At 48.9% G+C, this 24,136-nt stretch overlaps 1 protein-coding gene across 2 annotated transcripts in view; it reads right to left on the bottom strand.

The window, feature by feature from the left end:
• Positions 1 to 23,360, bottom strand: part of PLCXD3 (phosphatidylinositol specific phospholipase C X domain containing 3) — a 156,004-nt gene extending 132,644 nt beyond the window's left edge. The window contains exon 1 of one of the 2 annotated variants that reach the window (XM_073562665.1): positions 22,870 to 23,360. In XM_073562665.1, the coding sequence (XP_073418766.1) occupies positions 22,870 to 22,972 (103 nt within the window). In that variant the 5' untranslated portion in view covers positions 22,973 to 23,360. The remainder of the gene's footprint in view (positions 1 to 22,869) is intronic. The other variant, XM_073562664.1, reaches the window with a different exon arrangement.
• Positions 23,361 to 24,136: the final 776 nt, after the last annotated feature.

The raw sequence follows: 24,136 nt of genomic DNA, 5'->3' as shown, positions 1-24,136 counted from the left end.
GGTTCTCTACCTCAGTGGCTGCTGTCAGAGGGAAGGGAGAGGAGGGGGATGCAGCTGCAGCAGGTTCTCTTCTTAATTGTCTGCTGTGAGAGTGAATGGAGAGGAGGGGGATGCAGCTGCAGCAGGTTCTCTACCTCAGTGGCTGCTGTCAGAGGGAAGGGAGAGGAGGGGGATGCAGCTGCAGCAGGTTCTCTTCTTTAGTGTCTGCTGTGAGAGTGAAGGGAGAGGAGGGGGATGCAGGTGCAGCAGATTCTCTTTTTTAGTGTCTTCTGTGAGAGTGAAGGGAGAGGAGGGGGATGTAGGTGAAGCAGATTTTCTTTAGTGTCTTCTGTGAGAGGGAAGGGAGAGGAGGTGGATGCAGCAGCAGATTCTCAAGTGTCTGCTGTGAGAGTGAAGGGAGAGGAGGGGGACGCAGGTGCAGCAGATTCTCTTCTTTAGTGTCTTCTGTCAGAGGGAAGGGAGAGGAGGGGGATGCAGCTGCAGCAGGTTCTCTTCCTCAGTGGCTGCTATGAAAAGGTGGCTAATGAAATCAATTATGAACCTTACATAAGCTAGTTCAGATGTGGTGTGACAAGTCTGCATCCTGGAAGAACACCCTGGAAGGAATCCTTGGAATGTGAAGTGGATACATCAAAGACTATATATGGAGCAGACCTAACATGGACCAATCACAGACTGACACCAGGAGATGTGTGACACCCTCTTCCTGCCTGCTATATGAGCTTTTGTTTTGTACCAATAAAATCACTTGTGTGCCAGCTTTTGGTTAGAGAGGAATAATAATAATAATAATTTTTATTTCTATATCGCCGACATATTCCGCAGCACTTTACATTTCAGAGGGGATTTGTACAGACAATAGACATTACAGCATAACAATAATCACATACAGTAGATTATAACAAATACCAAGAGGAGTGAGGGCCCTGCTCGCAAGCTTACAGTCTATGAGGAAAGAGGTAGACAAGAAAGGTGGGTGGTAACAGTTGCCCTGATTGTATGGACCAGCCATAATGTTATATGAGAGGAGCTCATATCTGACTTCTGTGTCCGATATAATTCCTTTATGCATGCACTCAGGTCATATTTATCAGGTCAGGGACAGGTAATCGCTGAGATGTCACTTTAAGAAATCACCCTCAGAAGGGGAGGGGGAGGAGGGAGATGCAGCTGCAGCAGGTTCTCTTCCTCAGTGGCTGCTGTGAGAGGGAAGGAAGAGTTTGTTACAATGCATCAATTCGGAGTCCTGGCTTTTTAGCTCACAGAGCATTATCTACACTGGATACTACTGTATCCAGCCCTCAGCAGACAGCCATGTGCAGGATTACTGCCCCTACAGAGTGTTCTCATTCACTGACCGCATGCAGAGATCTTTAACACATGAAGAGGAACTGAAACATGAAGGGCTGAGATGAAGCTTTATACATAAAACGAGAGAATAATGTACAAATAAAATGCAGTTTATTTCTGGAGAGACATCATAATTGGCGGTGTCATGTAAATGTGTGGCCCAGTCGCAGGGTCCGCAGCCCATCAGACCACCCTCAGTGTGGTCACTGTCGGCTCTGAGCGGAGCTGCCCCCTCATGTGCTGCCCCTGGTAGTTACTCATGGTCAGTATGAGACAGCAGTGACTGCTCAGCAGTATCAGGACGTCCGTGGGCAGGAGAGGGATCCCAGCCCAGACTGTGTCAGTGGCAGTCATTGCCTTTTGGAAGCTCTGTCCTTAACGGGAGTGAGCCACTTAGATATATGAGTCTTTACAGCCAGATATTGAATCCTAATTTAGTGCATTACTAGATTTGCATTCTATTCTCTTTACATGATTATGTGACGAACATATTTCCTGAGCCGCTGTTTCCAGCACTAGTTTCCTTTACAGCAGTAGGCTGGAGATTAACTACTATGAGAGAGTGTTGTGGGCATGCTCTGTGATCAGTGTGATTGGTAGGCTGTGTACATCACCTATTGACTTCTATAGGAAAGTGTTGTGAGCATGCTCTGTGATCAGTGGGATAGGTAGGCTGTGCATATCCCCCAGTGGCTTCTATAGGAGTGTTGTGGACATGCTCTGTGATCAGTGGGATAGGTAGGCTGTGTATATCACCCAGTGGCTTCTATAGGAGTGTTGTGGGCATGCTCTGTGATCAGTGGGAGAGGTAGGCTGTGCATATCCCCCAGTGGCTTCTATAGGAGTGTTGTGGGCATGCTCTGTGATCAGTGGGAGAGGTAGGCTGTGTATTTCCCCCAGTGACTTCTATAGGAGTGTTGTGGGCATGCTCTGTGATCAGTGGGAGAGGTAGGCTGTGCATATCCCCCAGTGGCTTCTATAGGAGTGTTGTGGACATGCTCTGTGATCAGTGGGATAGGTAGGCTGTGTATATCACCCAGTGGCTTCTATAGGAGTGTTGTGGGCATGCTCTGTGATCAGTGGGAGAGGTAGGCTGTGTATATCACCCAGTGGCTTCTATAAGAGTGTTGTGGACATGCTCTGTGATCAGTGGGAGAGGTAGGCTGTGTATATCCCCCAGTGGCTTCTATAGGAGTGTTGTGGGCATGCTCTGTGATCAGTGGGAGAGGTAGGCTGTGTATATCACCCAGTGGCTTCTATAAGAGTGTTGTGGGCATGCTCTGTGATCAGTGGGATAGGTAGGCTGTGTATATCCCCCAGTGGCTTCTATAGGAGTGTTGTGGACATGCTCTGTGATCAGTGGGAGAGGTAGGCTGTGTATATCACCCAGTGGCTTCTATAGGAGTGTTGTGGGCATGCTCTGTGATCAGTGGGAGAGGTAGGCTGTGTATATCCCCCAGTGGCTTCTATAAGAGTGTTGTGGACATGCTCTGTGATCAGTGGGATAGGTAGGCTGTGCATATCCCCCAGTGGCTTCTATAGGAGTGTTGTGGGCATGCTCTGTGATCAGTGGGAGAGGTAGGCTGTGTATATCCCCCAGTGGCTTCTATAAGAGTGTTGTGGACATACTCTGTGATCAGTGGGAGAGGCAGCCTGTGTATATCCCACAGTGAGTTCTAAAAGAGTGTTGTGGACATGCTCTGTGATCAGTGGGAGAGGTAGACTGTGTATATCACCCAGTGGCTTCTATAAGAGTGTTGTGGGCATGCTCTGTGATCAGTGGGAGAGGCAGCCTGTGTATATCCCACAGTGAGTTCTATAAGAGTGTTGTGGACATGCTCTGTGATCAGTGGGAGAGGTAGGCTGTGTATATCACCCAGTGGCTTCTATAGGAGTGTTGTGGGCATGCTCTGTGATCAGTGGGAGAGGTAGGCTGTGTATATCCCCCCGTGGCTTCTATAAGAGTGTTGTGGACATGCTCTGTGATCAGTGGGAGAGGCAGCCTGTGTATATCCCACAGTGAGTTCTATAGGAGTGTTGTGGACATGCTCTGTGATCAGTGGGAGAGGTAGGCTGTGTATATCACCCAGTGGCTTCTATAGGAGTGATGTGGGCATGCTCTGTGATCAGTGGGAGAGGTAGGCTGTGTATATCCCCCAGTGGCTTCTATAAGAGTGTTGTGGGCATGCTCTGTGATCAGTGGGAGAGGCAGCCTGTGTATATCCCACAGTGAGTTCTATAGGAGTGTTGTGGGCATGATCTGTGATCAGTGGGAGAGGCAGCCTGTGTATATCCCCCAGTGGCTTCTATAGGAGTGTTGTGGACATGCTCTGTGATCAGTGGGAGAGGTAGGCTGTGTATATCACCCAGTGGCTTCTATAGGAGTGTTGTGGGCATGCTCTGTGATCAGTGGGAGAGGTAGGCTGTGTATATCCCCCAGTGGCTTCTATAAGAGTGTTGTGGGCATGCTCTGTGATCAGTGGGAGAGGTAGGCTGTGTATATCCCACAGTGAGTTCTATAGGAGTGTTGTGGACATGCTCTGTGATCAGTGGGAGAGGTAGGCTGTGTATATCACCCAGTGGCTTCTATAGGAGTGTTGTGGACATGCTCTGTGATCAGTGGGATAGGTAGGCTGTGTATATCCCCCAGTGGCCTCTATAAGAGTGTTGTGGACATGCTCTGTGATCAGTGGGATAGGTAGGCTGTGTATATCCCCCAGTGGCTTCTATAGGAGTGTTGTGGGCATGCTCTGTGATCAGTGGGATAGGTAGGCTGTGTATATCCCCCAGTGGCTTCTATAGGAGTGTTGTGGACATGCTCTGAGATCAGTGGGATAGGTAGGCTGTGTATATCCCCCAGTGGCTTCTATAGGAGTGTTGTGGGCATGCTCTGTGATCAGTGGGAGAGGTAGGCTGTGCATATCCCCCAGTGGCTTCTATAAGAGTGTTGTGGACATGCTCTGTGATCAGTGGGAGAGGTAGGCTGTGTATATCCCCCAGTGGCTACTATAGGAGTGTTGTGGACATGCTCTGTGATCAGTGGGATAGGTAGGCTGTGTATATCCCCCAGTGGCTTCTATAGGAGTGTTGTGGGCATGCTCTGTGATCAGTGGGAGAGGTAGGCTGTGCATATCCACCAGTGGCTTCTATAAGAGTGTTGTGGACATGCTCTGTGATCAGTGGGAGAGGTAGGCTGTGTATATCCCCCAGTGGCTTCTATAGGAGTGTTGTGGACATGCTCTGTGATCAGTGGGATAGGTAGGCTGTGTATATCCCCCAGTGGCTTCTATAGGAGTGTTGTGGGCATGCTCTGTGATCAGTGGGATAGGTAGGCTGTGCATATCCCCCAGTGGCTTCTATAAGAGTGTTGTGGACATGCTCTGTGATCAGTGGGATAGGTAGGCTGTGTATATCCCCCAGTGGCTTCTATAGGAGTGTTGTGGACATGCTCTGTGATCAGTGGGATAGGTAGGCTGTGTATATCCCCCAGTGGCTTCTATAGGAGTGTTGTGGGCATGCTCTGTGATCAGTGGGAGAGGTAGGCTGTGCATATCCCCCAGTGGCTTCTATAAGAGTGTTGTGGACATACTCTGTGATCAGTGGGAGAGGTAGGCTGTGTATATCCCCCAGTGGCTTCTATAGGAGTGTTGTGGACATGCTCTGTGATCAGTGGGATAGGTAGGCTGTGTATATCCCCAGTGGCTTCTATAGGAGTGTTGTGGGCATGCTCTGTGATCAGTGGGAGAGGTAGGCTGTGCATATCCCCCAGTGGCTTCTATAAGAGTGTTGTGGACATGCTCTGTGATCAGTGGGATAGGTAGGCTGTGTATATCCCCCAGTGGCTTCTATAGGAGTGTTAAGGACATGCTCTGTGATCAGTGGGATAGGTAGGCTGTGTATATCCCCCAGTGGCTTCTATAGGAGTGTTGTGGGCATGCTCTGTGATCAGTGGGAGAGGTAGGCTGTGTATATCCTCCAGTGGCTTCTATAGGAGTGTTGTGGGCATGCTCTGTGATCAGTGGGAGAGGTAGGCTGTGTATATCCCCCAGTGGCTTCTATAGGTGTGTTGTGGGCATGCTCTGTGATCAGTGGGATAGGTAGGCTGTGTATATCCCCCAGTGGCTTCTATAGGAGTGTTGTGGACATGCTCTGTGATCAGTGGGAGAGGTAGGCTGTGTATATCACCCAGTGACTTCTATAGGTGTGTTGTGGGCATGCTCTGTGATCAGTGGGATAGGTAGGCTGTGTATATCCCCCAGTGGCTTCTATAGGAGTGTTGTGGACATGCTCTGTGATCAGTGGGAGAGGTAGGCTGTGTATATCCCCCAGTGGCTTCTATAGGAGTGTTGTGGACATGCTCTGTGATAAGTGGGAGAGGTAGGCTGTGTATATCACCCAGTGACTTCTATAGGAGTGTTATGGGCATGCTCTGTGATCAGTGGGATAGGTAGGCTGTGTATACCCCCCAGTGACTTCTATAGGAGTGTTGTGGGCATGCTCTGTGATCAGTGGGAGAGGTAGGCTGTGTATATCACCCAGTGACTTCTATAGGAGTATTGTGGGCATGCTCTGTGATCAGTGGGAGAGGTAGGCTGTGTATATCCCCCAGTGGCTTCTATAGGAGTGTTGTGGGCATGCTCTGTGATCAGTGGGATAGGTAGGCTGTGTATATCCCCCAGTGGCTTCTATAGGAGTGTTGTGCGCATGCTCTGTGATCAGTGGGAGAGGTAGGCTGTGTATATCCCCTTGTGGCTTCTATAGGAGTGTTGTGGACATGCTCTGTGATCAGTGGGATAGGTAGGCTGTGTATATCCCCCAGTGGCTTCTATAGGAGTGTTGTGGGCATGCTCTGTGATCAGTGGGAGAGGTAGGCTGTGTATATCCCCCAGTGGCTTCTATAGGAGTGTTGTGGGCATGCTCTGTGATCAGTGGGAGAGGTAGGCTGTGTATATCCCCCAGTGGCTTCTATAGGAGTGTTGTGGACATGCTCTGTGATCAGTGGGATAGGTAGGCTGTGTATATCCCCCAGTGGCTTCTATAGGAGTGTTGTGGGCATGCTCTGTGATCAGTGGGAGAGGTAGGCTGTATATATCCCCCAGTGGCTTCTATAGGAGTGTTGTGGACATGCTCTGTGATCAGTGGGATAGGTAGGCTGTGTATATCCCCCAGTGGCTTCTATAGGAGTGTTGTGGGCATGCTCTGTGATCAGTGGGAGAGGTAGGCTGTGTATATCACCCAGTGACTTCTATAGGAGTGTTGTGGACATGCTCTGTGATCAGTGGGATAGGTAGGCTGTGTATATCCCCCAGTGGCTTCTATAGGAGTGTTGTGGGCATGCTCTGTGATCAGTGGGAGAGGTAGGCTGTGTATATCCCCCAGTGGCTTCTATAGGAGTGTTGTGGACATGCTCTGTGATCAGTGGGATAGGTAGGCTGTGTATATCCCCCAGTGGCTTCTATAGGTGTGTTGTGGGCATGCTCTGTGATCAGCGGGATAGGTAGGCTGTGTATATCCCCCAGTGGCTTCTATAGGAGTGTTGTGGGCATGCTCTGTGATAAGTGGGAGAGGTAGGCTGTGTGTATCACCCAGTGACTTCTATAGGAGTGTTATGGGCATGCTCTGTGATCAGTGGGATAGGTAGGCTGTGTATACCCCCCAGTGACTTCTATAGGAGTGTTGTGGGCATGCTCTGTGATCAGTGGGATAAGTAGGCTGTGCATATCCCCCAGTGGCTTCTATAGGAGTGTTGTGGACATGCTCTGTGATCAGTGGGATAGGTAGGCTGTGTATATCACCCAGTGGCTTCTATAGGAGTGTTGTGGGCATGCTCTGTGATCAGTGGGAGAGGTAGGCTGTGTATATCCCCCAGTGGCTTCTATAGGAGTGTTGTGGGCATGCTCTGTGATCAGTGGGAGAGGTAGGCTGTGTATATCCCCCAGTGGCTTCTATAAGAGTGTTGTGGACATGCTCTGTGATCAGTGGGATAGGTAGGCTGTGCATATCCCCCAGTGGCTTCTATAGGAGTGTTGTGGGCATGCTCTGTGATCAGTGGGAGAGGTAGGCTGTGTATATCCCCCAGTGGCTTCTATAAGAGTGTTGTGGACATACTCTGTGATCAGTGGGAGAGGCAGCCTGTGTATATCCCACAGTGAGTTCTAAAAGAGTGTTGTGGACATGCTCTGTGATCAGTGGGAGAGGTAGACTGTGTATATCACCCAGTGGCTTCTATAAGAGTGTTGTGGGCATGCTCTGTGATCAGTGGGAGAGGCAGCCTGTGTATATCCCACAGTGAGTTCTATAAGAGTGTTGTGGACATGCTCTGTGATCAGTGGGAGAGGTAGGCTGTGTATATCACCCAGTGGCTTCTATAGGAGTGTTGTGGGCATGCTCTGTGATCAGTGGGAGAGGTAGGCTGTGTATATCCCCCCGTGGCTTCTATAAGAGTGTTGTGGACATGCTCTGTGATCAGTGGGAGAGGTAGGCTGTGTATATCACCCAGTGGCTTCTATAGGAGTGTTGTGGGCATGCTCTGTGATCAGTGGGAGAGGTAGGCTGTGTATATCCCCCCGTGGCTTCTATAAGAGTGTTGTGGGCATGCTCTGTGATCAGTGGGAGAGGTAGGCTGTGTATATCCCCCCGTGGCTTCTATAAGAGTGTTGTGGACATGCTCTGTGATCAGTGGGAGAGGCAGCCTGTGTATATCCCACAGTGAGTTCTATAGGAGTGTTGTGGACATGCTCTGTGATCAGTGGGAGAGGTAGGCTGTGTATATCACCCAGTGGCTTCTATAGGAGTGATGTGGGCATGCTCTGTGATCAGTGGGAGAGGTAGGCTGTGTATATCCCCCAGTGGCTTCTATAAGAGTGTTGTGGGCATGCTCTGTGATCAGTGGGAGAGGCAGCCTGTGTATATCCCACAGTGAGTTCTATAGGAGTGTTGTGGGCATGCTCTGTGATCAGTGGGAGAGGTAGGCTGTGTATATCACCCAGTGGCTTCTATAGGAGTGTTGTGGGCATGCTCTGTGATCAGTGGGAGAGGTAGGCTGTGTATATCCCCCAGTGGCTTCTATAAGAGTGTTGTGGGCATGCTCTGTGATCAGTGGGAGAGGTAGGCTGTGTATATCCCACAGTGAGTTCTATAGGAGTGTTGTGGACATGCTCTGTGATCAGTGGGAGAGGTAGGCTGTGTATATCACCCAGTGGCTTCTATAGGAGTGTTGTGGACATGCTCTGTGATCAGTGGGATAGGTAGGCTGTGTATATCCCCCAGTGGCCTCTATAAGAGTGTTGTGGACATGCTCTGTGATCAGTGGGATAGGTAGGCTGTGCATATCCCCCAGTGGCTTCTATAGGAGTGTTGTGGACATGCTCTGAGATCAGTGGGATAGGTAGGCTGTGTATATCCCCCAGTGGCTTCTATAGGAGTGTTGTGGGCATGCTCTGTGATCAGTGGGAGAGGTAGGCTGTGCATATCCCCCAGTGGCTTCTATAAGAGTGTTGTGGACATGCTCTGTGATCAGTGGGAGAGGTAGGCTGTGTATATCCCCCAGTGGCTACTATAGGAGTGTTGTGGACATGCTCTGTGATCAGTGGGATAGGTAGGCTGTGTATATCCCCCAGTGGCTTCTATAGGAGTGTTGCGGGCATGCTCTGTGATCAGTGGGAGAGGTAGGCTGTGCATATCCCCCAGTGGCTTCTATAAGAGTGTTGTGGACATGCTCTGTGATCAGTGGGAGAGGTAGGCTGTGTATATCCCCCAGTGGCTTCTATAGGAGTGTTGTGGACATGCTCTGTAATCAGTGGGATAGGTAGGCTGTGTATATCCCCCAGTGGCTTCTATAGGAGTGTTGTGGGCATGCTCTGTGATCAGTGGGAGAGGTAGGCTGTGCATATCCCCCAGTGGCTTCTATAAGAGTGTTGTGGACGTACTCTGTGATCAGTGGGAGAGGTAGGCTGTGTATATCCCCCAGTGGCTTCTATAGGAGTGTTGTGGACATGCTCTGTGATCAGTGGGATAGGTAGGCTGTGTATATCCCCAGTGGCTTCTATAGGAGTGTTGTGGGCATGCTCTGTGATCAGTGGGAGAGGTAGGCTGTGCATATCCCCCAGTGGCTTCTATAAGAGTGTTGTGGACATGCTCTGTGATCAGTGGGATAGGTAGGCTGTGTATATCCCCCAGTGGCTTCTATAGGAGTGTTAAGGACATGCTCTGTGATCAGTGGGATAGGTAGGCTGTGTATATCCCCCAGTGGCTTCTATAGGAGTGTTGTGGGCATGCTCTGTGATCAGTGGGAGAGGTAGGCTGTGTATATCCTCCAGTGGCTTCTATAGGAGTGTTGTGGGCATGCTCTGTGATCAGTGGGAGAGGTAGGCTGTGTATATCCCCCAGTGGCTTCTATAGGTGTGTTGTGGGCATGCTCTGTGATCAGTGGGATAGGTAGGCTGTGTATATCCCCCAGTGGCTTCTATAGGAGTGTTGTGGACATGCTCTGTGATCAGTGGGAGAGGTAGGCTGTGTATATCACCCAGTGACTTCTATAGGTGTGTTGTGGGCATGCTCTGTGATCAGTGGGATAGGTAGGCTGTGTATATCCCCCAGTGGCTTCTATAGGAGTGTTGTGGACATGCTCTGTGATCAGTGGGAGAGGTAGGCTGTGTATATCCCCCAGTGGCTTCTATAGGAGTGTTGTGGACATGCTCTGTGATCAGTGGGATAGGTAGGCTGTGTATATCCCCCAGTGGCTTCTATAGGAGTGTTGTGGACATGCTCTGTGATCAGTGGGAGAGGTAGGCTGTGTATATCCCCCAGTGGCTTCTATAGGTGTGTTGTGGGCATGCTCTGTGATCAGTGGGATAGGTAGGCTGTGTATATCCCCCAGTGGCTTCTATAGGAGTGTTGTGGACATGCTCTGTGATCAGTGGGAGAGGTAGGCTGTGTATATCACCCAGTGACTTCTATAGGAGTGTTATGGGCATGCTCTGTGATCAGTGGGATAGGTAGGCTGTGTATACCCCCCAGTGACTTCTATAGGAGTGTTGTGGGCATGCTCTGTGATCAGTGGGAGAGGTAGGCTGTGTATATCCCCCAGTGGCTTCTATAGGAGTGTTGTGGGCATGCTCTGTGATCAGTGGGATAGGTAGGCTGTGTATATCCCCCAGTGGCTTCTATAGGAGTGTTGTGCGCATGCTCTGTGATCAGTGGGAGAGGTAGGCTGTGTATATCCCCTTGTGGCTTCTATAGGAGTGTTGTGGACATGCTCTGTGATCAGTGGGATAGGTAGGCTGTGTATATCCCCCAGTGGCTTCTATAGGAGTGTTGTGGGCATGCTCTGTGATCAGTGGGAGAAGTAGGCTGTGTATATCACCCAGTGACTTCTATAGGAGTGTTGTGGGCATGCTCTGTGATCAGTGGGATAGGTAGGCTATGCATATCCCACAGTGAGTTCTATAGGAGTGTTGTGGACATGCTCTGTGATCAGTGGGAGAGGTATGCTGTGTACATCACCCAGTGGCTTCTATAGGAGTGTTGTGGGCATGTTCTGTGATCAGTGGGAGAGGTAGGCTGTGTATATCCCCCAGTGGCTTCTATAGGAGTGTTGTGGACATGCTCTGTGATCAGTGGGATAGGTAGGCTGTGTATATCCCCCAGTGGCTTCTATAGGAGTGTTGTGGGCATGCTCTGTGATCAGTGGGAGAGGTAGGCTGTATATATCCCCCAGTGGCTTCTATAGGAGTGTTGTGGACATGCTCTGTGATCAGTGGGATAGGTAGGCTGTGTATATCCCCCAGTGGCTTCTATAGGAGTGTTGTGGGCATGCTCTGTGATCAGTGGGAGAGGTAGGCTGTGTATATCACCCAGTGACTTCTATAGGAGTGTTGTGGACATGCTCTGTGATCAGTGGGATAGGTAGGCTGTGTATATCCCCCAGTGGCTTCTATAGGAGTGTTGTGGGCATGCTCTGTGATCAGTGGGAGAGGTAGGCTGTGTATATCCCCCAGTGGCTTCTATAGGAGTGTTGTGGACATGCTCTGTGATCAGTGGGATAGGTAGGCTGTGTATATCCCCCAGTGGCTTCTATAGGTGTGTTGTGGGCATGCTCTGTGATCAGCGGGATAGGTAGGCTGTGTATATCCCCCAGTGGCTTCTATAGGAGTGTTGTGGGCATGCTCTGTGATAAGTGGGAGAGGTAGGCTGTGTGTATCACCCAGTGACTTCTATAGGAGTGTTATGGGCATGCTCTGTGATCAGTGGGATAGGTAGGCTGTGTATACCCCCCAGTGACTTCTATAGGAGTGTTGTGGGCATGCTCTGTGATCAGTGGGATAAGTAGGCTGTGCATATCCCCCAGTGACTTCTATAGGAGTGTTGTGGGCATGCTCTGTGATCAGTGGGATAGGTAGGCTATGCCTATCCCCCAGTGACTTCTATAGGAGTGTTGTGGGCATGATCTGTGATCAGTGGGATAGGTAGGCTGTGTATATCCCCCAGTGGCTTCTATAGGAGTGTTTTGGGCATGCTCTGTGATCAGTGGGATAGGTAGGCTGTGTATATCCCCCAGTGACTTCTATAGGAGTGTTGTGGGCATGCTCTGTGATCAATGGGAGAGGTAGGCTGTGTATATCACCCAGTGACTTCTATAGGAGTGTTGTGGGCATGATCTGTAATCAGTGGGAGAGGTAGGCTGTGTATATCCCCCAGTGACTTCTATAGGAGTGTTGTGGGCATGATCTGTGATCAGTGGGATAGGTAGGCTGTGTATATCCCCCAGTGACTTCTATAGGAGTGTTGTGGGCATGCTCTGTGATCAGTGGGAGAGGTAGCCTGTGTATATCACCCAGTGACTTCTATAGGAGTGTTGTGGGCATGCTCTGTGATCAGTGGGATAGGTAGGCTGTGTATATCGCCTATTGACTTCTATAGGAGTGTTGTGGGCATGCTCTGTGATCAGTGGGATAGGTAGGCTGTGTATATCCCCCAGTGACTTCTATAGGAGTGTTGTGGGCATGCTCTGTGATCAGTGGGAGAGGTAGGCTGTGTATATCACCCAGTGACTTCTATAGGAGTGTTGTGGGCATGCTCTGTGATCAGTGGGATAGGTAGGCTGTGTATATCACCTATTGACTTCTATAGGAGTGTTGTGGGCATGCTCTGTGATCAGTGGGAGAGGTAGTCTACGTAAATCACCCAGTGACTTCTATAGGAGTATTGTGGGCATGCTCTGTGATCAGTGGGATAGGTAGGCTGTGTATATCCCCCAGTGGCTTCTATAGGAGTGTTGTGGGCATGCTCTGTGATCAGTGGGATAGGTAGGCTGTGCATATCCCCCAGTGGCTTCTATAAGAGTGTTGTGGGCATGCTCTGTGATCAGTGGGAGAGGTAGGCTGTGTATATCACCCAGTGACTTCTATAGGAGTGTTGTGGGCATGCTCTGTGATCAGTGGGATAGGTAGGCTGTGTATATCGCCTATTGACTTCTATAGGAGTGTTGTGGGCATGCTCTGTGATCAGTGGGATAGGTAGGCTGTGTATATCCCCCAGTGACTTCTATAGGAGTGTTGTGGGCATGCTCTGTTATCAGTGGGAGAGGTATGCTGTGTATATCACCCAGTGACTTCTATAGGAGTGTTGTGGGCATGCTCTGTGATCAGTGGGATAGGTAGGCTGTGCATATCCCACAGTGAGTTCTATAGGAGTGTTGTGGACATGCTCTGTGATCAGTGGGAGAGGTATGCTGTGTATATCACCCAGTGACTTCTATAGGAGTATTGTGGGCATGCTCTGTGATCAGTGGGATAGGTAGGCTGTGTATATCCCCCAGTGGCTTCTATAGGAGTGTTGTGGGCATGCTCTGTGATCAGTGGGATAGGTAGGCTGTGCATATCCCCCAGTGGCTTCTATAAGAGTGTTGTGGACATGCTCTGTGATCAGTGGGATAGGTAGGCTGTGTATATCCCCCAGTGGCTTCTATAGGAGTGTTGTGGACATGCTCTGTGATCAGTGGGATAGGTAGGCTGTGTATATCCCCCAGTGGCTTCTATAGGAGTGTTGTGGGCATGCTCTGTGATCAGTGGGAGAGGTAGGCTGTGTATATCCCCCAGTGGCTTTTATAGGAGTGTTGTGGACATGCTCTGTGATCAGTGGGAGAGGTAGGCTGTGTATATCCCCCAGTGGCTTCTATAGGAGTGTTGTGGACATGCTCTGTGATCAGTGGGATAGGTAGGCTGTGTATATCACCCAGTGACTTCTATAGGAGTGTTATGGGCATGCTCTGTGATCAGTGGGATAGGTAGGCTGTGTATATCACCTATTGACTTCTATAGGAGTGTTGTGGGCATGCTCTGTGATCAGTGGGATAGGTAGGCTGTGTATATCACCCAGTGACTTCTATAGGAGTGTTGTGGGCATGCTCTGTGATCAGTGGGAGAGGTAGTCTACGTAAATCACCCAGTGACTACTATAGAAGTGTTGTGGGCATGCTCTGTGATCAGTGGGAGAGGTATGCTGTGTATATCACCCAGTGACTTCTATAGGAGTGTTGTGGGCATGCTCTGTGATCAGTGGGAGAGGTATGCTGTGTATATCACCCAGGGACTTCTATAGGATTGTTGTGGGCATGCTCTGCTCAGTGTGGGGGAAGGCTGTGTATATCACCCAGTGACTTCTATAGGAGTGTTGTGGGCATGCTCTGTGATCAGTGGGAGAGGTAGGCTGTGTTATATCCCCCAGTGACTTCTATAGGAGTGTTGTGGGCATGCTGTGTGATGAGTGGGAGAGGTAGTCTACGTAAATCACCCAGTGACTTCTATAGGAGTGTTGTGGGCATGCTCTGTGATCAGTGGGAGAGGTAGGCTGTGTATATCCCCCAGTGACTTCTATAGGAGTGTTGTGGGCATGCTCTGTGATCAGTGGGAGAGGTAGTCTACGTAAATCACCCAGTGACTACTATAGAAGTGTTGTGGGCATGCTCTGTGATCAGTGGGATAGGTAGGCTGTGTATATCCCCCAGTGACTTCTATAGGAGTGTTGTGGGCATGCTCTGTGATCAGTGGGAGAGGAAGGCTGTGTATATCACCCAGTGACTTCTATAGGAGTGTTGTGGGCATGCTCTGCTCAGTGGGAGAGGAAGGCTGTGTATATCACCCAGTGACTTCTATAGGAGGTTGTGGGCATGCTCTGTGATCAGTGGGAGAGGCAAGCTGTGTATAGGAGTGTTGTGGGCATGCTCTGTTATCAGTGGGAGAGGTAGGCTGTGTATATCACCCAGTGACTTCTATAGGAGTGTTGTGGACATGCTCTGTGATCAGTGGGAGAGGTAGTCTATGTGTTTCACCCAGTGACTACTATAGGAGTGTTGTGGGCATGCTCTGTGAGCAGTGGGAGAGGTAGGCTGTGTATATCACCCAGTGACTTCTATAGGTGTGTTGTGGGCATGCTCTGTGATCAGTGGGAGAGGTAAGCTGTGTATTTCCCCCAGTGACTTCTATAGGAGTATTGTGGGCATGCTCTGTGATCAGTGGGAGAGGTAGGCTGTGTATTTCCCCCAGTGACTTCTATGGGAGTGTTGTGGGCATGCTCTGTGATCAGTGGGAGAGGTAGACTGTGTATATCACCAGTGACTTCTATAGGAGTGTTGTGGGCATGCTCTGTGATCAGTGGGAGAGGTAGGCTGTGTATATCACCAGTGACTTCTATAGGAGTGTTGTGGGCATGCTCTGTGATCAGTGGGAGAGGTAGACTGTGTATATCACCAGTGACTTCTATAGGAGTGTTGTGGGCATGCTCTGTGATCAGTGGGAGAGGTAGACTGTGTATATCACCAGTGACTTCTATAGGAGTGTTGTGGGCATGCTCTGTGAGCAGTGGGAGAGGTAGGCTGTGTATACCCCCCAGTGACTTCTATAGGAGTGTTGTGGGCATGCTCTGTGATCAGTGGGAGAGGTACACTGTGTATATCACCCAGTGACTTCTATAGGTGTGTTGTGGGCATGCTCTGTGATCAGTGGGAGAGGTAAGCTGTGTATTTCCCCCAGTGACTTCTATAGGAGTATTGTGGGCATGCTCTGTGATCAGTGGGATAGGTAGTCTATGTATATCACCCAGTGACTACTATAGGAGTGTTGTGGGCATGCTCTGTGATCAGTGGGAGAGGTAGGCTGTGTATTTCCCCCAGTGACTTCTATAGGAGTGTTGTGGACATGCTCTGTGATCAGTGGGAGAGGTAGACTGTGTATATCACCAGTGACTTCTATAGGAGTGTTGTGGGCATGCTCTGTGATCAGTGGGAGAGGTAGACTGTGTATATCACCAGTGACTTCTATAGGAGTGTTGTGGGCATGCTCTGTGATCAGTGGGAGAGGTAGACTGTGTATATCACCCAGTGACTACTATAGGAGTGTTGTGGGCATGCTCTGTGATCAGTGGGAGAGGTAGGCTGTGTATTTCCCCCAGTGACTTCTATAGGATTGTTGTGGGCATGCTCTGTGAGCAGTGGGGGGGGGGAAGGCTGTGTATACCCCCCAGTGACTTCTGTAGGAGTGTTGTGGGCATGCTCTGTGATCAGTGGGAGAGGTACACTGTGTATATCACCCAGTGACTTCTATAGGTGTGTTGTGGGCATGCTCTGTGATCAGTGGGAGAGGTAAGCTGTGTATTTCCCCCAGTGACTTCTATAGGAGTATTGTGGGCATGCTCTGTGATCAGTGGGAGAGGTAGGCTGTGTATTTCCCCCAGTGACTTCTATGGGAGTGTTGTGGGCATGCTCTGTGATCAGTGGGAGAGGTAGACTGTGTATATCACCAGTGACTTCTATAGGAGTGTTGTGGGCATGCTCTGTGATCAGTGGGAGAGGTAGACTGTGTATATCACCAGTGACTTCTATAGGAGTGTTGTGGGCATGCTCTGTGATCAGTGGGAGAGGTAGACTGTGTATATCACCAGTGACTTCTATAGGAGTGTTGTGGGCATGCTCTGTGATCAGTGGGAGAGGTAGACTGTGTATATCACCAGTGACTTCTATAGGAGTGTTGTGGGCATGCTCTGTGAGCAGTGGGAGAGGTAGGCTGTGTATACCCCCCAGTGACTTCTTTAGGAGTGTTGTGGGCATGCTCTCTGATCAGTGGGATAGGTAGTCTATGTATATCACCCAGTGACTACTATAGGAGTGTTGTGGGCATGCTCTGTGATCAGTGGGAGAGGTAGGCTGTGTATTTCCCCCAGTGACTTCTATAGGAGTGTTGTGGACATGCTCTGTGATCAGTGGGAGAGGTAGACTGTGTATATCACCAGTGACTTCTATAGGAGTGTTGTGGGCATGCTCTGTGATCAGTGGGAGAGGTAGACTGTGTATATCACCAGTGACTTCTATAGGAGTGTTGTGGGCATGCTCTGTGATCAGTGGGAGAGGTAGACTGTGTATATCACCCAGTGACTACTATAGGAGTGTTGTGGGCATGCTCTGTGATCAGTGGGAGAGGTAGGCTGTGTATTTCCCCCAGTGACTTCTATAGGAGTGTTGTGGGCATGCTCTGTGATCAGTGGGAGAGGTAGGCTGTGTATATCCCCCAGTGACTTCTATAGGAGTGTTGTGGGCATGCTCTGTGACATTGAATCTATTCCACCTCTCGTCTTCGGTGCTTTTTCTCCTAGGATCAGATACATCCTGTAGCCGTGCTAACCTAGTAGAAGCTGTTATATACGGTAAGTCTATGGTCCCCACACGGTTAATATTAATGATTATATTCTCACTTTTCTTTTTAATTGAAATTCTCTCTATTTTTTTTCTTTTTTTTTTTCACAAATGGATAAGAAAAGCTCATTACGTGGTGAATGGAAGCGTTTCTGTCTGGCAGGATCCTTATAAGCCGATCCATTAAGCATTACCGTTATCAATTCCGAAATTAGCAAAGAAATACAGGCAGGAAGCTAATTTTCAATTTCCATTTTGTAGGAAGAATCCTGCGTGATATTAATTGAAAGAGATACATATTGTGCCTCATTCATTCCTTTTCATCCGTATGTGCGCGACCGACGGCTGCGCCACAATGTAACAGAGAAGCAAAACATGCGCGGATCTGACATCCATCCCTGACGAAGCCTCGGATAAAAGCTCCCGCTGCTACTAATGGGGGGTGGGGGGAATATTTAGGGAGCAGTTACTTATAGCAATTAATTAGATTATCATCTTTTGCTCATCATATGGGGGGGGGTCTCTGCTCCGAAACGCTCCCCTTTTGGCCCTTTGATTATTATATGTTACGGCCACACATTCATGTAACAGTGGTGTAACCTGAAGCTCGTGGACCCCAATGCAAAAGCTCCAGGAGGACCCCCAAATATTGCAAGGCTTTAATGGTAGTGGCTTTTTCATATAAGCCAAAGTGACCTTTTGGGCCATTGGACTCTTGGCCCGTGGGCAACTGCAACCCCTGCACCTACAGCAGACAAACTGACGAACCCTTTTCTGTGACGATCACTTGATGGCTCAGGGGCTTTTTTTCCCCTCAATAAGATTTACATGGTGAAAAGTTTTGTAACTTTCTAATACACTTTTGATAGCTTGCCATTTTCAATATCTGCTTGCTGTCAGTAAATGGAAAAAATTCTCTTTAAATGCTAAGGTTTGGAAAATCTTGTCCCGGTCCGACACAAATGGCGATGCCCCTAAGTGGCCGTGCAGCGGGGTCATTCGGGCGTTAAAAAAAGACACTATGCCCAAGAGACACCCAGTGGTGATGCCATGGCCGACCCTGTGGAATTGGGAGAAGTATTTTTTGGGCACTGTAGCGCTGTATTTTGTAAAGAGGGTTTTCAGGAAATTGTCCGGGTCCCTGTATCTGTCTTAAAAAATGGTGTTCAGACGCCCAGCACTCCCTGGGAGCCGTCCGCGCACGTGCTGCGCTCTCCATTCACTTGTATGGGAGTTCCGGACATTGCGGAGCCCGTGTGCACCCGTAGGCACGTCTCCATACACAGCAGAGGTTGTGGATGCCTCATAAATGTCCCAGAGGGCAAAATCCCCTGTACGTCTTCTCACCTCCCTTATATTTTGGCCACAATTCAGCCAACATTTTTTTTTTGCCTGAATTCCGCCACAAAATGTTTGTAGGATTTGAAAAAACTTTGCAACTTTTGTAGTTTGTGACCAGTCACAGACGGCCGCGCCAACTTACTGAGGAGTGTCCAGATCTCATCCCCCCCCAAAAGGCGTTTCTCCCTCTTTGGCCGGGGTCACACTAACCGACGCAAAATACGATCAGTATTTTACATGTGTAATACGGATGAATGGCCCCTAAACAGTGCTCCGTATGTCATCCGTAATCAAGGTGTGGTCGCGTATTTTGCGCATGTCAGCATCCGTATGTAATCCGTATGGCATCAGTATTGCGAGATTTTCTCGCCGCCTTGCAAAATGGACATATAATGGAGCCCAATGACAGGGTTTAATAACAGAAACCAAAGAATAGATATAGACACATAGAATGCATGTATATAGATATATGTGTGTGTGTGTATATATATATGTATTCTATGTGTCTATATCTATTCTTTTGTTTCTTTATTAATCCTGTCAGTGTGAGTTTACTGTATAGCGCACTGAATTGCCGGCTTTGCTTAAAGACACCTGGTGCGTATTTCTCGCAAGTCACATGTGTGGTCCGTGTGTAATCCGTATTTTTTGCGCACCCATAGACTTGCATTGGCGTACTACGGCCGTAGTACGCTGACAATCGCAGCATGCTGCGAGTGGCACGGAGCGTAGAATACGGATGAGAAATATACGGCTGGTGCGAGGGACCCCATAGAGAATCATTGGTCCGTGTGTAATTCGTGCTTTTAGCGCCTCTCACTCGGCCGTATTCCTCGCCAGTGTGACCCCGGCCTTTTGGCTACGTTCACACGGACCATATTTTCAGCCCACAGACATCACTCAGACCAAAGTCACTCAATATGGCCGCTCAGGTGATTGAAAGAAAACTCGCGGAAAGCTCCGATCTCTCCACAATCTCACCGGAGACTCGCCCAATCCAGAGTGTGAGAGCGCAAGAAGCGAAGATCAAGAGTCCAAACCGACCGACCGGATCGCATCTGATTTATATGGATATAATGACATTATAACTTCCGACACTTGTAAATCGTATTCACTGCTGGTGTAGAAAAACGGATGTCATACGGACGCCACACGGATGACATTATAGACGCCATTACAGATGCCAGTACGGATGCCAGTACAGACGCTATTATAGACGCCATTACGGACTCCATTATGGACACCAGTATGGATTCCATTACGGATGCCATTAGAGACGCCATTAAGGACACCATTACAGATGCCAGTACGGACGCTATTACGGATGCCATTATAGACGCCATTACGGACGCTATTACGGATGCCAGTACCGATGCCATTATGAACACCAATACAGATGAAAAATCATCCTTTTTTTCTGGATGATAATCGGACCATTCTTAATCCATTCGTGTGACCTTGGCCCGTCCGTGGGTGAAGGTCATTTTGCGCCGTCTCCACGATCTCACCCTGGTGTCCAAACTGTTCTAATAAATTCCCAGTAACCTTTTTTTTTTGCACATTTCTGGACACCTTTCTCCATATTTTTTTTTTTTTCAATTTATTTATTTTGTTTACTCGATTAAAAATTGTAGAAGTTAATATAGCGGAGCAGCTGTCAGCGACACATGGAATAATAGGTTTCCATTTATTTCATGTAAGACGGAGCCAGGAACAAATCTGCATCTTATTCTGCGCTAAAAAACATTACGACAAATCAATAAATCAGCAGCTGCACCTTCCAGCTGTGAGCCGTAATCTCAGGGCTTATCAGGCTTATTACCATATATTTAATAAACAGCAATTATCCTTCCCTGAATACAAGAATGAAATAAAAGGAATCTGTTCTGTTCCCGGCAGGCTGCACTTTACTTCCCTTATTATATACAACCGGCGCCAAGGAAATGTCAAAAGTATCAAAATAATAATAAACATAGAACACGACATGGAGCAACGTGAACCAGGCGTGTACACACTATTGGATGTTTTTTGCTCCCTTTTCAGGCTGATTTCTTAATTTACTTTGCACATGGTGGTGTCTTTATATGAAGCTGTGGATACAGCGCAGACGGTGTGCGGTACCCTAGATGTGTGTCGTAGCCTTTGGTCACCCCCTCCCGTCTGTAGGGTCTGCGATGTGCCGGTTCTCGCTGTCCCTGGCAATGTCCGTTAGTTCCATAGCTCGTGCCAGGGCATCGGCACACAATAATACCCTCTGTCAGTATCGGTCCGGTTGTGTGAGCAAGAGGGAGGAATTTGTCTTATAAGGGGTTGTTAAAAAAAAACCATTTCTACATACCCTGTTAAAAAAAAACAGCGAAGTTGGGGATCCCTCCTTCAAGATTTCTCTGGAGGACCCGGCATGTCCATGGACTACATGGACAGCCCTTTGATTTTAATAATAAAATTGTAATGCATCATTTCTCCTGCGGGGGCACTGTAGGGAAACTAAACCTCTTTCACTTGACAATCAATTTGCCATCAGTGGACTCTTCTAATAAAACTGAGTGGAGAATCCCTTTAAATGTCTATTAAAGGGGGATTGCAGGCCCAAAACTATCAATCGGGTGATAATTGATAGATGACGATCAGCGTACATGCTCAACCATTGCTCCATGCTCCATATGCAGGCTCGGACTGGCCCACAAGGTAACAGGGGAATTCCCCGGGGGGCTCCTGTGCAGATCTAGGCCCCAACCCCACTATATGGACAGTGCTTGGCATAATTCACTTGATTTACTCTGCACAGAAAAATGCAGCATCTCATCATTCATTATCCAAACTCCCTAGCGCATTATTATATAGAGAAAAGGTACATTTGTGAATATGAGGGTAATGTAATATGTGTAAGCAGGTGAAAAGTGGGCCCCTCAAGGTCAATGTTACTGGCGGGCCCTTGACACCCCAGTCTGACACTGACCATATGGGTGGGAATAAAGGATCTGAGACCCGACGTTTTACTAAACTTAGGGGCCCCATTAGAATAATATTAACAGGAAAAAAAAATACAAATCCCCTTTAAAGTGCGTCTCTCCATAATAAATAGAAGTCGACATGCGCATGGCGGCTCCTTGATAGAACTGCTGTTTGTGCTCCAGAGCTGCGCTTCCTTCTTGATGAAGGGAGCACCATAATAAACCATACTGAAGTCTCCATAGTCCATGCACAGACGCCCCAATGCCTGCACCTTCCTCCCTCCATAGCCACTTTCTTACTTGCTATGTACCTTGATTAGCACAGGAGGGTTGTGGCGCCCACCTGACGGCCCACGTGCCCCCTGGTAATGCCAACTCCCCCATGGGCGGCATTCGAAGAAACTGATACAATCATGGGAAAATTATAGGACTAAAATCCCAGGAAATATAAAATCACGGCAACACAATAAAACCTATTTATGGGGTAAATCCGCCCTCTCCGCCATTTATAATGGATGTACTAAAACATACATTAAGAAGCCATTATTTGCCAATCAATTGTCGCTGACTAGTTATCTACGGAGACCCCAGCACATAGTCCGGACGTGATCTCCCCGTGTCCCGTGAAGGGTTACAGCCGGGGCCGTTCAGCTCCAGGCGAAAGATTCTCATCGAATTAATTCTGCAGCCATAAATGACCCATCAGGACGACTTTTCGCGGCGTCCTCTGCATCCCAAGCTCCATTTTTCACATCACGTACCATTTTTACACCCGTCTTCCACCATGCCTCATGCGGAGCCCCTACTGATTCAGATCTAGAGTCTCCAGGCTGTTGCTTCACCTGATCGCCTCCTCTCCGGTTCGGAAACCTTTGCTTATTGCCGAACGTGAAGCTGTAGGAAACTTCAATGTATTGGAGACTTGAGCAGAATATTAATGATTCAGGTCCAGCCTGGGGGGGCTTCAGAAGAGGACGCAGGGGACCACCTAACTACATGGCATGGTTCACACATGCGGTTTATCTCTTCATGCATCTTCTATAGGATGTAACTAAAGTTTAGCAAAAATAATATTTACTGTTACTGTTAGTCACAAACACATTGTAACCAATGAAAGAGAAATCCCACAGCGAATCCTCCCCGACAATCCATCCAGACTCAAGTGGTGCAAAGACCTTGACTTGAGGACAAAGCCCCTGATCTAAAGTCCCATTGTCTGGGAGCACAATGCAGAACTGATCGCAGCTTGTTTGATCAAAGGGACAAGTGAGAAGCCAGAGAAAATGTCATCATTCCCCCATGATCACTACCACATCCAGAGACAGAGACATTTCCATCAGTGGAAGGTTTTCCTCTGACCAGCTCAGTATATATATATACTGTATATATGCACATCCATGGTGCAGCCACGTGTCCCTCATCTATATAAGGGATGCCAGACCTGGAACATGCATAGAAAATAAATGACCCAGAAAAGCCTCTCCCTCCATGCACATGGCTGGGGAGCGGTGCAGGAGCTGGAAAGTTGTGGGCACCTACCTGGGATGGCTAAACTTGTGAGTGGCACCCTGTGGATCCTCTCGGGCAGGTTGGCCATCCATTCAGCAAACTGCAGGTCGCTCTTCCCTTGAGATGAAGCCATGGTGCTGTGTGCTGCCTGCTGCCTGTGTCTGCCGCTCGCTCCTGCGCTGGTGGAGAGAGTGCGCACTCACAGGCGCACCACACCCACACGATGGCGCACACAGAGCCCGCACCCCCTGCTCAGTGTGGACCCTCTGTGTGCTGCAGGCTGGGAAGGGTTAATGCAGCCCCTGGAGAGCACCAGAGAGATGATGGGAGTTAGGAGCCCAGTCCATTCTGCGGTCTGGATATCACATTGTTCTGGACACATCATACATGGTAAGGACATGCTAAACTGGCTGAAGCCCCCTTTCCATGTGCCCCCCAAAAGGAATACCATGTGGGAGGCTTCCTTGGACTTCGCATGCTGCGATTGTCTCGGTCCGAGGATCGGATCCGATAAAAAAACGCATGATGGGAGCAGCACCATAGAATAACATTGGGACGAATGCAATGCGATTTTTTATTACATTGCATTCGTCTGATTTAATCGCTAGTGTGACCCCAGCCTTATTAGTGCGATACAACAAAACATCAAATCGCAGTCGGATCAGTGTCATTCCCGGGCACGTGTCTGATTTTTTTTCCTCGGACCGAGTCTCTGCTAGGAAAAGATCACAGCATGCACAACTTGCATCCAATAATTGGATCAGATGCGGCCATGTAAGTCAACGGGTTCGTGGAAAACATCATCACACTCGGCCATGCGAGTCAACGGGTCCGTGGAAAACATCACTCTCGGCCATGCGAGTCAACGGGTCCATGGAAAACATCATTACTCTCAGCCAGGCAAATCAACGGGTCCGTGGAAAACATCATCACACTCGGCCATGCAAGTCAACAGGTCTGTGGAAAACATCACACTCGGCCATGCAAGTCATCGGGTCCATGGAAAACATCACACTCGGCCATGCAAGTCAACGGGTCCATGGAAAACATCATCACACTCGGCCATGCAAGTCAACGGGTCCATGGAAAACATCATCACACTCGGCCATGCAAATCAATGGGTCCGTGGAAAACAACATCACACTCGGCCATGCAAGTCAACGGGTCCTTGGAAAACATCACTCTCGGCCATGCAAGTCAACGGGTCCATGGAAAACATCATCACACTCGGCCATGCAATTCAACGGGTCCATGGAAAACATCATCACACTCGGCCATGCAAGTCAACGGGTCCATG

Source organism: Dendrobates tinctorius, unplaced genomic scaffold, assembly GCF_039654945.1.
Source record: "Dendrobates tinctorius isolate UK_male_01 unplaced genomic scaffold, ASM3965494v1 ptg000362l, whole genome shotgun sequence".
NCBI classification, from domain to species: Eukaryota; Metazoa; Chordata; class Amphibia; order Anura; family Dendrobatidae; genus Dendrobates; species Dendrobates tinctorius.
This window is presented reverse-complemented; position numbering and strand designations above follow the sequence as displayed.